The sequence below is a fragment of the Lithobates pipiens genome, unplaced genomic scaffold (genome assembly GCF_037356315.1).
Source record: "Lithobates pipiens isolate NorthernLeopardFrog02 unplaced genomic scaffold, aLitPip1_a1.2 Scaffold_13, whole genome shotgun sequence".
Lineage (NCBI taxonomy): Eukaryota > Metazoa > Chordata > Amphibia > Anura > Ranidae > Lithobates > Lithobates pipiens.
In genome coordinates, this window is record NW_027507718.1 from 256,048,592 (window position 1) to 256,063,466 (window position 14,875).

At 39.4% G+C, this 14,875-nt stretch overlaps 1 protein-coding gene across 2 annotated transcripts in view; it reads left to right on the forward strand.

The window, feature by feature from the left end:
- Nucleotides 1-14,875, forward strand: part of CCSER1 (coiled-coil serine rich protein 1) — a 1,276,606-nt gene that overhangs the window by 1,078,217 nt on the left and 183,514 nt on the right. For both annotated transcript variants that reach the window (XM_077476557.1, XM_077476558.1), the window contains one exon: nucleotides 7,034-7,117. In XM_077476557.1, coding sequence (XP_077332683.1) covers nucleotides 7,034-7,117 — 84 coding nt within the window. The remainder of the gene's footprint in view (nucleotides 1-7,033; nucleotides 7,118-14,875) is intronic.

The window sequence follows — 14,875 nt, forward strand, 5'->3', positions numbered from 1 at the left end:
AGGGACTGTTATGCACAATTCCTTAAATAGTTGCCTAGTTATTTAGTAAACTTTATGAACTTTTTTAATGTGCTAACTTTAACTAGAGCTCGAACAAACCTGTACATGGCGTTCATATTGTAGATTTGCCAGTGGGTGTCTGTTTTTTTTTTTTTTTGCAACACCATTTCTGATTGTTGGGACTGTAAGAATCCTATTCACAAGTTCAAACTAGAACTAAGCAGAGCTGTCTAATCTGTCCTTATCTTGTGAAGTACTAAACAAAAATAAGCTTTCATTGAGGCTTCAGTAAATGCTCTGTTGATTTCCATGCTTCAGAATCTGTCTAATGTTCACTTCACAATAACATTTTAAATCTGTATTAGAAACACTGAAATCTCTGCCGACTCATTTCAACAAACAAATGTAGAAAATTTTAATTATCGATACCCGTCGATGCCTGGCCTAAAATGCCGCTGTGCCCAGACTTTGGATATTATACTGTTTAACAAGCTCTCACTGACCTCTGTAGTTGCATGCACTATTAAGACATGCATCTCTAATCATTTAAAGGGATAGTAAAGCTTTGTTTTTTCTTGTTTTTTATTAATTTTTTGCTGTTTTTTAACCACTTGCCCACTGGGCACTTAAACTCCCTTCCTGTCCAGCCCAATTTTCAGCTTTCAGCGCTGTTGCACTGTGAATATCAATTGTGCAGTCATTTTTTTACACAAATAGAGCTTACTTTTGGTGGTATTTAATCACTACTAGGGTTTTTATTTTTTCCTTAAAAAACAAAACAAATCATGATGCTGCACTGATCAGCACTGATAGGCACTGATTATAGGCACTGATAGGCTACACTTATGGGCATTTATAGGCTGCACTGATAGGCACTGGTAAAGTGGCACTGATAAGGTGGCACTGATGAGGCTGATAAGGTGGCACTAATGGGCACTGATGAGGCGGCACTGAAGGGCACTAATAGGTGGCACTGATAGGTAGCACAGATAGGTGGCACTGGTGGCCACTGATGGTGGCACTGATGGGCACTGGTAGGTGACACTGATAGGCAACATTGAGGATGATGCACTGATGGGCACTGATTGGCAGCAGTGATCGGTACTGAAAGGTGGCACTGATAAGTGCACTGGTGGGCATTGATATGTGTCACTGGTAGGTGGCACTGGTGGGCACTGATAGGCTGTCAGCGTGAAGAAAAAAAAGCTGATTATTGGCTCTGTTTACATCACAGGATCAGCTGTCAATGGCTGACAGCTGAACACGTGGTAAGGGGTCGGGATCGACCCCTTACTCTAATCTATGATCAGCCAAGTCTCGTAGACTCGTTGATCTCAGAGCACGCTGCGTGCGCCCCGCAGAAAGTGCTCAGGCAGCTTATGCATGGGAGGATGTTGACGGACACCCTCCCGGCATCTAAGGCCCATGTTGTATTCATCTTTCAGCTATAGCACAGGCGAGATGGGAGTTAAAATACCAAACAGGTTATACTTAGCTGCATTGTGCAGTGGTTTTGCACACAGCAGCCCTGTTTCTCTTCTTTTTGGGTCCCCCACCAGTGCTCCTAACTCCTCCCCTTCCAGAAGTGCCCCAGAGAAATCCACTTGTCATGGGGGCAGTGCTTCGTGCTTGCTTCAAATCTGCTGCTCTATGCATCTATAAGACATGTAGAGCCAGGTCTCGCCCTTGTCCCTGCTTTATCCTCATTGGCTCACTGGGAGAGTCCCCATACAACCAAGGCTATCGTGAAAAGTACTGGATCAGAGGGAGGCTTAGGTAATAATTGGGTGGACAGGGGGAGACGGTAACTGTATACAGAAGGTTTCAGTCTTTAGGACCACTTTAAGGATAAAGGTCGAAACAAATGCCAGGTGAATTGTACCTGTTTTAAGGACAACTTGGGCCTTCATTTGGTTGTGAATGGTAATGGATGTCTCCTCATTATTTTATTGTTAAAGAAAAACTGACCCAAAATAGTAAAAAAAAACACCCAAAATACATTGTTATATTCCTAATGACCACAGTAATACTACATATGTGTATATTATTTGTTGTTTTTGCCCAGAAACAGAAACAAGGGTGTGTATTTTGCTTTAGTTCTCCTACCAAAAGCTTACTAAATTACATTAAATAAAACAATCTTTTTTTAATCCTACCTAAAACACACTGACCCTGGCCATGACCCTTGACTCTACCCCTGACCTTCGACCCGGACACTGACCTAAATCAAACCCTGATCTAGCTATTCAATTTACACAAATATTTTATTTCTTCTCCTCTATCAAGGACAAAAAGATAGTGTGTCTTTTTCTCCATTCAAGTGGAGAAGAGAATGAGAGCAAGAGTGAGCCAATCACAGGTTATCACACCAATCATGTGATTGAGAGCTGGTCCTTCTAGCTCCTGACTGTTACTATGAGACCTTGAGCTGTTGGTGACATTATTCAGCACAAACACAGGTATGCACATATGTGGTCCCATGGAAGAAGCCCCACTGATGTAAGTGAAGGCTTGCTTTAGCCCTTTTGCTATCATAGCATTTTTTTTTTCATTGTTGCACACATGCTAAAATGCAAACGTTTTATATTTTCTGAAAGCAGAATAAAATGGTGTTAGTGTTTTTTTATGGCATATGATAAATAGCATACTGTTAAACAAACCAATATTTTCAGTAAAAAATAGAATTTCTTGAATAAACAAAAAAGATGAGGATTCATAAAATAAATACATACCAAATATATACACCTGTATAATAGCAAAATACCCAAAAGTACCCTGAATTGGCCATGGGTGACGCTTTAGCACTTACAGTATGTTTTTAAAACCCATAGGGAAGAGCAGTGCTCAGATGTTCCCCACCATTCTGTGTCCTGACAGCCATCATGATGGTCCAGGTCATCCAGGAATGATACATGGCACGGTGGCTACTCGATTACTAATGGAAGGCAGAAGTAAAAATATTAACAAAAATATTAACAAATTTCTGAATGCTGTAGCTGCTAGGAGTTTGTGTACATTCTGGTGCGGCTGTTGCTGACTTAAAGTGGTAAACCCATAAGTATACCCACTGAAGTGACTGAAGTGACCTCAGGTGTTACACAGAAATGAAACAGATCCTCCTACATACATTGAACTTGTTTATCTGCACCCTCTCTCCAGTACAACCTTCTAAAGCAGTGGTCATCAACCCTGTCCTCAGGTTTGCAAGATAACTGAAATACATCACAGGTGATCATTTGCTGCTCAGTGATTGCAGTATTCTACTCTGCATCTCCCCAAGGTAATACATAAAACCTGGCCTGTTAGTGGGCCCTGAGGACAGAGTTGATGACCACTGTTCTAAAGCACACATTTTACACTGCATTTCTGAACTTCAGAAGGCAAGGGCTGAGGATTTCGTGTCACACACTGCACAGCACGGAGCAGGGAGCTGAGTGTAATCTGATACCTGAATGGAGAGAATAGACACATACACTGTACACAATCTCATAGGGAAGCATGCACAGTTTAAGCTGTCAGTCACTTGCTATGGGCTGGAGGGAGGGCAGACCATCTCCCAGAATTACATGGTGTCAGGATACACTATTAGAGATGACTCATATAGATAACAGAGGAATGAGTGAGCAGACAGAAATCACACTACTAGGTGCTTTGGATCAAGGCAAGTACACGTTATGTAAGGATATACTTTGTTAATGTTTCACTGCAGAGTTTTACAACCACTTTAATAGTTATGTTGGTGGCAACAGAAGCGTTAAAGCTGTTTTACTGCTTGATTAAAGTATTTAAATACTGTCCATAACCTGTCGACATTTAAATTGGAGAAAACATTTTCTTATTAAAAATATAAATCCCAAGAGGATTTTTTTTTATCTGATTTAATATTGACACCTGGATTATGTTCTCCTATTTGAATGCTGTTCATATCTCCAGATCACTTTCTCATATCTGTCATCTATCTACCATTGCTGTTTATCTATCAACATGTCTGTTATCTGGAGTACAGCAACCCATTTTATGATAAGCAACTGAAAATATAAAACATAAAACACAAAATCAGCCATAGTGATGTAGATTTGTTCCTTTTGTTAACTAGAGTAGTTATTTCTTTCCAACATTTCATCTGTCTTGTGCTCTTTGCTTATACCATTCTCCCTATGGAGCCTGTGGTTTGTACAATAACTCATAATTCCCTGTGGTTGATGAGAGTAGAACCTCATATGTGCCATGCGTGTGGATAGTTTGTATTACTTCTGAGATCGGTGGGACTGTTATTCTTCTCCAATGTTGGAGAATGGATAACCTGGTGGCTAGAAAAACATGGGCTATCACAGTTCTAAAGGGTGGAGGAATAGAATGTATGTCTAATGATAATATTGCCATCCCTGCAGATATTGTTTGATGCATGCCTGTGATATCCTAAATTTGGTTTTAATCTGCAGCTTTCATTTAAATAATACCTGATAATCCTGCTATGAAGGTCTTTCTATAGACATTTATTTTCATAGAGTGGATATGTTGTACCCATATCTCACAATTGTGCTCCTGCATTGTCAACTTGTAATATGGGCTTCCAACAGAGACTACAAATGATTGTTTCAACACACATTGCACAGGCTTGGTCCATTGTTTTCACTATCAGGATGCTTGGCTTAGAGTGCATGCATGTGGACATGATGTGGCTGCAAAGAGGTGCAGAAGATCTGCAGCACTGAGATGCCACAAAAGATCAAAATATGATGAAAAACACAATTATGGTACACAGTAATTTAGTATACTAAGCTGGTAATGTAAACCGGGGATCAGGCCACTAATCTGATGGATACTGCATTATTATTTTAGACCACAGCCTGCATTTTAAATTGTTAGCAAAATGCAGGATGAGCCTAATGTGTCCCACAAAGTTTTATCTGCTTCATTCTGCAGAATGCAATTGGAGCACAGACCAGCCTATTATTTTTCTCATATGTTTTTAATGGTACTGCACTTGTTTTGGACTCCCAAAGCAAGTACAGTGCTAAGTACATTTGTAAAGCACACTTATAGGTCATAAGCATCCAAGCATGATGAGGCCCTTCATGTAGGAACCACCCTACATGTACAAGTTTTATGTAACTGGCTTTCTTAGGGGAGTGACTGGTTTGTGACACCGGATAGGGAGTCCGTAGTGTTCTGTGGGATTCATGCCACACCGACACAATTTTTGCCTATGCGAGTGTAACAATTTATGTTTTAGTCAAACATGTTTAAGTGGTACTGCACTATTGTTAGCCTCTTTCCATGCATATGAAATTCACATCTTGTATTAATCTGTGATCTAGATCTATATATGAAGCGTCCAAAGTGGATTATACAAAAACACTTTCAGACATGCCAGTAATCTCAGGAGTCCATTGTGACAGTGAGCTGCTCTCTTTAGGATTAGTCACTGGGTGTTTATGATTTCTACAACAGTGACAGGAATATCTTCATTTGCATTTTAGGTGTTTATTCATGAATTTATGTATTTTTGCTGGTATGCTATTTACATTAAGCCAGACATCAAGTATATGGTCCCCAAGGGGACATTTATACTTCCTAAATGAGTGTGTTGAAATACTATGTTGATACTTGAGATCACATTTTGATACCCACCTAACATATGGGTTAACGTATGGGTCTTGTACAGAGAAACAGAGAAGGTAAGTATGACATGTTTTCTATTTTACAAAAGAATAAAAAAAATAAACTTTACAATCACTTTAAGAGTGCAGAGGTATCCGCAGTGTATATGTTGTTGAAAATATTATTAGAGTTAAAGATGTTTATGTTTTGCACATTTGTCAGAGAATAATACAAAAGCAGAGCAGACAAGCAAATCAGTCATATGGTTTTGCCAGGTCAACTGGTTGCCAGGTTGCCCTATACTGTATAATGTCACTGCTAAACTTGGGCTTAGCATCTAGCATCGATAACCCCTGGTAAAGAAAGGGTTAAAATGAATTAAACACTAGAATGTTTAAATGAGGAGCTGGTAAAATCACTAAATATACCCATTCAACACTTGTGTTTATTTCCCTTGAAATTAGAGAGTATTTAACATGCAGATTGGGGACCCTTCAATAGCTGAAAATCTCATAAACTACATTTCTATGCAATACAAAATGATTATTGCTGGCAGAGCTCAACAAAAACACAAAACATGTTTAGATATACTTAGCTGTGACGTGTTAAGGGGGGAGAGCACACAGGGTCCAATGGGTTGAATTTGTGCTCACATACTGTATATTGCAACTAGAGGAATAGAAGGATCCCATTTTTATTTTTATTTTTTTCAAAGAAAAGGGTATTGCTGTGTAAAATTAAAATGTATTCATTTTGTATATAGCACTCAGAACGTATCCATACCTTGCAGTTCTGTGCATTTTGGTAGGGGTATGTGTGTTATGTTGCAATGCCATTAAGGCAATGGAGCTCCGATGCACCAGTCCATTAGCACAACACACCAGGATTCAAAGGTCTGAAAGGGCTCTTAGTGGACTGGATAATACTCTCTTGCATAGATTGTTACCATGCCATTAGAATTAGTGTAATTTTGTAGATTGTGTTCAAATGATCCATTCCTAAATAAATAAATAAATATGAAACACATCTAGCTAGAATTCAATAGAAAAATATAATATTCATATCCATTACGTCAACAGTCAACAATAAATATATCTTCTTTCAATATCGTCTTCTAACTTTAAGTTGTATAACCATCTGTTCCCAAAATGAGATACAGCAGGAGCTCCTGTCACAAAGCTTATGGGATTCAAACACTGGCAAAGCCATCTTGTGCGGTGAAAGACGTTTATATTTTTCATCATAGACACATTAAGTTGTTTATACTGCACTTCAGAAGATGCTATAAAAAATATCACACATGACACAGGAAAATTGAGGTTTATTACTTGGATCCAATTATATCCTACTGTGTGAAACAGCTTTTCCTTGTTAAGAACAAAGAGAAAATGCTAGTCCTATTATAACATCTGATTTCATGTTGTCATAGGATATAATGAAAGACGAATGCTCAATGCTGATGCTGCAGCTTAAGGAACGGGATGAACTTATCCACCAACTGCAAGAAGAGCTGGTAAGTTATACAAGAACCACTGAAAAATGGTCATTGAAAACTAACGTAATTTAAGCTTTGATCAAGCGCTTAGTAAGACTTATGGCTTCCACAGTAAGTACACAGAAGTGTCCTTTATTGTTTTACGCTATTGCAAGTGGTTTTGTTCTCATTCATCTCCATAAGGACGAAGATAAAAAAAATAATAAAAATTAATGTTTTTTTGTTTGGAAACTGCTAAGACAGATGTAGAAAGTCATAAATCAGATGGTAGAGCAAAACAGAAAAGTCTTCTAGAGACATCATGTGGATGCACTTTTGTCGATAGATTTAATGCTTAACTTAAACTTTCTTTTGGTTTTGGTTTCTCACAAAGAAAGGGTTTGACTGTTTTAACCTTCTATCTTTGTCTTGTATAACTGGCATGTTACTAGGGCAGGAAGTAATGGAATATTTCTTTAATGGGGAGGTTAGGACATCTCTCTGTTTTGTTATTGTTTTTTATATCCTTCCTGTCTCTTTATTTTATTTATTTCAGGTACTTATATAGCGCTGTCAATTTACACAGCACTTTACATATACATTATACATTCACATCAGTCCCTACCCTCAAGGAGCTTACAATCTAAGGTTCCTAACTCACATTCATGCATACATAAACTGGGGCCAATTTAGATAGGAACCAATTAACCTACCAGCATGTTTTTTGAGTGTTTGAGGAAACCAGAAAAGAATGTGCAAGCTCCAGGCAGATATTGTGGTTTTGATTTGAACCAACGACCCTTTTGCTGCTAGCTGAAAGTGCTAACAACTATACCACTGCGCTGCCCACTTTCACACCTGACCTTTATTTCATGTCTAGGTCTTACTGGAAAACAGAAATAAAAACTTGATAGTAGTTCTGACTCCTAGTCACACCATAGAAAAGTGAGAAAAAAACTGCTCCACTGATCCAGATTGCAAACATGCCCAAAAAGAATACTTACCTATTAAAGGATGATTACAGGCTAAAATAATATACATAAAGACAACACATAAGGGTTATGCTACAGATAGCTGAAATCCTGGATGTACTACCCAAGATAACTCTGTAATACCTTACATATCGGATTTGGTTATTGAATTACCAATATTAGTTCATGTACTGTATATTATTACAGTAATCAAATGTGTGCAACATTTAAAATAGCATGCTATGTGTTTTATATGCATAGAAAGAGACATACAAATGTAAAAATGTCTTCATATTACTTAACGTTTAACCCTGGCTAAACCTTTTTTTGAGTTTTAGATAAATTGAGGTAAGTATAGAACTTCGGGAAGGGTTTTATTGCTGTCTGATTCCCTTCATTTCTGTTCATATGGAACAGAACGAAATGAGACACAATAAGCAATGTTAAGTTTCCGCATTACTGCATGCCTCCCTATCAAAGAGAAGTTCCACTGTCACTGGGACAGAAAGTAAGAGAAATCCTACCCAACTGGGACACATACAGTATGACAATAAAAAACGTACACGTTTCTAACCCTTTCCTGTTTTTGATTGAAGTGTGTTACAAGCAAGACCACAGTGTTGAAGTCCAGGAAAAAATAATATAGCATTCAGTTTTACCTATAAAATCATAATTTAACAATTGGTGGTTTTGGGACCCTAAGATGACCTGTAGTGTGGATGCTGTGCCCAGAAAGGATAAATCTTACATATTGCCTATAGACTCACTGCACCTAATTTCTTTCCCATTACTGAAGGATTTATTATACTACGTTCTGCACCCTGTCTCTGTGTGGAACTGGAATCATCATTTTGGTAGATTAAGGGCTTTGCTTTCCCATGTTAAAGCTGTCCCTTGTGATTGGTGATCTGATGACTGGCGGGTGAGTATTCCAGTAGCAGCAGGAAAGCTGCAAAAAGCACAGTTCAGCAGAATGAATGAAGCAGAAGCAGGGAGATTCTTGCACTCCAGCAATGAGAACACTGAGTAGCACTGTAGTGACATCACAAAATCTCACTCCAAAGAGACAAGCAGGCAGAGGCAGCAGTTTAAGCAAAGAGAAAAAAACCCTGGAAGTCGCACATCTATGTTGTCCTACAGAGTCATGACTAAGCTCTGGGGGGTGGAGTGAAACGAATTGCGGCATGGCCTGGTTGGAGACCAGGCTGAGGTTGCCACTCTATCCATCTCTGTAGGACAATGTAGATGTGTGATTTCCAGGGATTTCTCGTTTTTCCTTCAACTCTTGCAGGAGCCAGGACAGGCTCCATCCCCTGGCAGCAGCTGTAGATGCACTACCCATACACCCCCTCCCTATCGAGCCTGAGATGCATACATACATTTTCCAGGCAGAGGCAGCAGTGCCTTAGATAATTCCACACTGCAGTATTACAGCTACAGAATGAGTCTTCAGAACTGGACTGATTAACTACAGTCAAATTTAGGAAGAGGAATACTATTTTTTAGGAAGAATTCAAGAAAAAGGTTAAACTTTTGAGGGCACTGCTTAGGAACCATTCTAAGTGTTTCTTTATAGGACTGTACATCTTCACTTCTAAAGCGCAGGTCCGCTTTAAAGGAGTTGTAAAGTTATTTTTTTTTTTTTTTAATAACAAACATGTTATACTTACCTCCACTGTGCAGCTCGTTTTGCACAGAGTCGCCCCAAACCTGGTCTTCTGGGGTCCCTCGGCGGCTGTCTCAGCTTCCCCCCCGCAAGTACTTCTCACATTCATGCGAGCCCCCTCGCATGGTGAGAAGCACTTACGGGCGCACTCCCGTGATACAGCTGGTGGCTATAGCCGCTCACTGTATCACTCGGCCTCACCCCAGGTGCATCGCGTCATTGAATGTGATTGACAGCAGCGCGAGCCAATGGCTGTGCTGCTTTCAATCCATCCCCTCTAGCTAATCAGCGGCCAGGCTGAGCGGCGAAGAGGACATCAGGGGTGAGCGCAGGACTTTCGAGGAGTCAGGTAAGTAAAACAAGGGGGCTGGGGGGGCCGGCACTGTCAGATGCTTTTTCACCTTAATGCATAGAATGCATTAAGGTGAAAAAATATTTACCTTTACAGCCAATTTAAGCCTCCGACACTGTGCCAAAAAGCTGCATAAAAAAAGAGAGAGTGGAACTGTCAATGTTGGTTTGTACCCAGCTACAGCACTAATTATAATACTATTATAATATTATTTAACGTGGCTGCAGACAGAGTTACATTTGTATTGTATTGTAAGGGCACACTCACTGATTTTGAAGAAATTCTACTTTATCTAATTAGCAAACTGATACTCATAAGAACTATTTTGTCTATCACACATTCCCTTTAAAATGGAGCTAAATGTACCTCCCTTTGCTCCCTTTTTGGTGCCAATATCATGACTCAGTCTTCTTCCAGGTTCAAGATCTTCACCCATCTTGATTATTCAGCCCAAAATAACATAAGCTCTTTGCATGTTCACATATATCGGCAACGAGCTTCATCTTTCCTTTGCTCTAGATTTTATATATGAGCTCTCCTCCTGTGTACGTTTTCTAAAAGCAATTTTTTTATATATAATATATTTGTTGAACAGATAAAAAGGATGTCTGTTGACTATTTTCCACATATTATGCAGACATTATAGTGTTATTTATTTCGTACTCCTTTGTAATAGCCGCTGTTGCTTTATCTGAAGGCATCGTGTTTTCCATCTTATCTCTCATTGCCTCAGAAACTGCTTTGGTGACCATAAAACAAACACAGAGTAGAATATATTTCATTTTTTTTGTCTGTCGCTACCCTTATGTCTTTGTTGTCTAGAAACAGAAAGTAATACTCCAAGGGAAAAAAACTGATGAGTTTCAGGTTAAATAGGATCATTTAGGCCAAGACAGACGAGGACAGGATCATAGGGTCAGCTCTCACAAATTTATCAAGATGAGATAATATCTGACAGGTGTCCAGAGATTGAAATGGATACATTGTAATGGATTGATATGTACAAATGTTTGTTCGTCGCTCTAGAACAAATAGAAATATTTTATTGTTTGCATCTCTTTTGTGTCCTGGCTCTTGTGTATTTTCATTAAATAGATGCCAGGAGCTTGGTCTGATGAAGAATAATGAAATGCTGTGCTTGTAGGATCATCATCAGCAGTACACATGGTGTCATATTGTAATGAGGTCAGCCTCCTGGAAAGATGACTGTGACAATGTAAACCAGTGATAAAAGTAGAGTTAATGTAAACTATAATAAGTGTCATATCATAGCTTCTGTGCTTATCAACAAACATTAAGATGGACACATATTGGAACAAGATCAATGTGTCATCCAAATGTTTTTGATAGAGCAATGGAACTGTCTTACTGCCTGTAGGGTGTTATTGGTTGCACTGCTAGACTGTGAGACTGCACTGACACCTGACATGCACTGAATAATATATATATATTCTATATGAAGAAAGAACCGCTGAGGGTCTTCGTGTTACTTTGCAAATAATCAGATCCCTTTATGAACGATTTTAGGAACAAATTAACAGACTGCCATTGGAGGCTGAAAAATATGAAATCCTAGTACAGTGATGGCGAACCTTGGCACTTCAGATGTTTTGGAACTACATTTCCCATGATGCTCAACTACACTGCAGAATGCATGAGCATCATAGTGAATGTGGTGCTTAGCTTAGAGCTTAGTGAATGTGGTGAAGCTTTACTTTGTAAAGAATACCCAATCAGGTTCAAGAGACATTAAAAACAAAAACAAAAAACATTTTTGCTTGCACATGATTGGATGATAAAAATCAGCACATTCACTGAACTCTAGGGCAGTGATGACGAACCTTGGCACCCCAGATGTTTTGTAACTACATTTCCCATGATGCTCAACTACACTGCAGAGTGCATGAGCATCATGGGAAATGTAGTTCCAAAACATCTGGGGTGCCAAGGTATGCCATCACTGTCCTAGTAGAAAATACTGTATCTATTTTGTATACTTTTTGGCAAGTTTTTAAAGCATTGTTATGGCATTACTGTGATAATACAGCATATTTAACCACAGATTTGCCCCCTTAATGACCAGGCCATTTTTTTGTGATACGGCACTGCGTCACTTTAACTTTAATTGCGTGGTCATGCGACATTATACCCAAGCAAAATTGATGTCCTTTTTTTCCCACAAATAGATCGTTCTATTGGTGGTATTTGATCACCTCTGTTTTTATTTTTTATTTTTGTGCTATAAACAAAAAAAGACCAACAATATAGAAAAACATTTTTTATTTTATTTTTATTTTTACTATAATAAATATGAAAAAAAAGTATTGGAGTGCTGTGACAAGCGGGACGCATGGAGATGACATCACTACTCGGCGACGCGTTTCCTGAGCGTACGGGTCGCGATGGGGAGGGGACCACGCTCTTTCATCAGGCTAATCAGGCCAATGAGCGTGGTCGCCTCCCCATCGCGACCTGTACGCTCAGGAAATGCGTCACCGAGTAGTGATGTCATCTCCCCGCGTCCCGCTTGTCACAGTGCTCCAAGCCTCACTTCGCTCAATACACACTGAGTCCACTGTAGCCGGCATTTTCAACTCAACAGTGGGGACACAGGAAGGAGCAGCTAACAACCGTGGACTGGAATGACGGAGCGAATCACTGTGAATGGATCATAATGCCTATATTACTCATGGAATATGTGAGTTTAATTTTAACTGTTTAATAATAAATCTACATTTTTAAAGAAAATCTGCACCCAGAGGCGCCCCTCTTCTTTTTATTTTTGCATTATAGTGTTTGGAAACCTGGTTTCAGTTTCTCCTTGGTGGCAGCCCTGTATGTAGAAACCCTTGAAAAGGAACTAATTAAACCGTATCGGATTGGACACTACTTATATACTGGACGTTTTAATCTGTATATGCATAATTTTGAGGACCCTTTTCCCCCCTTTTTTGATTGATATTATTGTCTTTGTTTTGCGCCTTTACTTGTCTTAGGATTAAAAAGTGTTCATGTTGAGAGTTTAGTACCACTTTGAGGACTGGTAAGCTGCAATATGGGCAGCACAGTGTCCAATACAAGTACAATACATATGTGTAAAGCACTACGTAAATTGACTTTGCTATATAAATACCTATAATACAATAAGTAAATGCTTAGTTATGCTTTGAATAAACTCTCCATAATTACAAAAGCTTCAGTCACATTTCATAATTCACAGTTTCTCATTAAGTGTAAATTGTTTTAGAAAAAGATGTATATTAGACTTTCTCCTATTGTGCTGATCTGTGATTGGTAAAACACCTGAAAAAAGAATCACAGCTGCAATACTTAAAGAGTTTATGTAAGCTAGCAAAAACATCTGTTGATTAGGATAAACTCCTTACCAATAAAAAAGAACACACGTTAATGCAGTTATATATTGAATAAAAAGAGATCACTGCATGTATTTTTAAACTAGAGAGGGTATTTGAATCTGTCCTAAAATCCTACTGCAGTGGTACCAGGGCAGGGAGGATTAGCACTCTGGGCCTGCCAATCTGTGCTACATTACACATTTCTGTAAGTGAACATTCTGACAGGAAGAGAGAGCAGAGTGAGAAAGAAAAGTACTAACAAGTTCCTACTGTCCCTACAGTGTCCAGTCAGCTGGTTAGTTTTCACTTGTGCAGGTCAAAAATGTTTAGCAAGGGTGGCTTAACTAAGGCCCCTTTCACACCGCAGAGCCTATAGCGTCGGTGGTAAAACGCTGCTATTTAGTGTCGGATTTGCAGTGCATTTCGGCCGCTAGTGGGGTAAAAGCGAGAAAGGGTTAAAACCACCCACAATACGCCACAATAGTGGCGTTTTGCCAGTGGTAACACAGCGCTGTCCTATTGATTTCAATGGGGAGCAGCGGTGGAGGAGCGGTAAACACACCGCTCCTTCACCGCTCCAAAGAAGCTGCTGGCAGGACTTTTCCTGGCGTCCTGCCAGTGCACCGCTCTGGTGTGAAAGCCCTCGGGGCTTTCACACTGGAGACAAAGGAGCAGCAGCTTAAGGGCGGATTGCAGGCGCTATTTCTAATACTATAGCGCCTGCAAAACGCCCTCGGTGTGAAAGGGGTCTAAATGACAGATCTTCTGTCAGCTGTAACAATTATTTTATGCACGGTATTTCTGTGGATTAGCTGCTTTCCTAAAGTTTAACATTAAATTTGTTGTAAATCTCAGTCATTGAATCAGATCAAAGAATATATATTTGTAGTCTTTACTTATCTCTCCCCAAAGCTCTAAATGTTGTTTCTCTCTGGTGTTTCATTTCTCTGTTATCAGCATGAGTCACTTCTGAGAAGTTTTCTCGACACATGAGGTAAATTTGAGGGGGGGTGGCTCAGAATGGAGCTTGTCTATTCAGAACACTGCTGAATAGGGGAGAATGTGTGGGGGGGGGGTGTTCCTTTTCTCCAATCAGCTCTTGCACACTGTTACTGCAATCTCTTCATAATCTCCTCTGTGCTGCTTACCAAAGATTTTTAACACAATCTGCCCTTTTGAAGGGGTGTAGAGAGGAGAAGACTGCAGATAAACACGTAAAACCTATTTATGATGATTTGTTTGATCTCTGTGTATCATCTGGTGCTGTTCGGTTCAATGGGTATATGTGAGGGTTTACAACCACTTTAAGCCTCTGGGATTTTCTAAATGCTTGTAGATGTTTTGCATCTGCTGGTCCTGTACCAATCATACCTTATATGGTATATGATTGTTCCATAGTCTCTAAAAGGTTGTTACTCTGATGTTCTTTAACCAATTCTTGAAGTTTCAGAA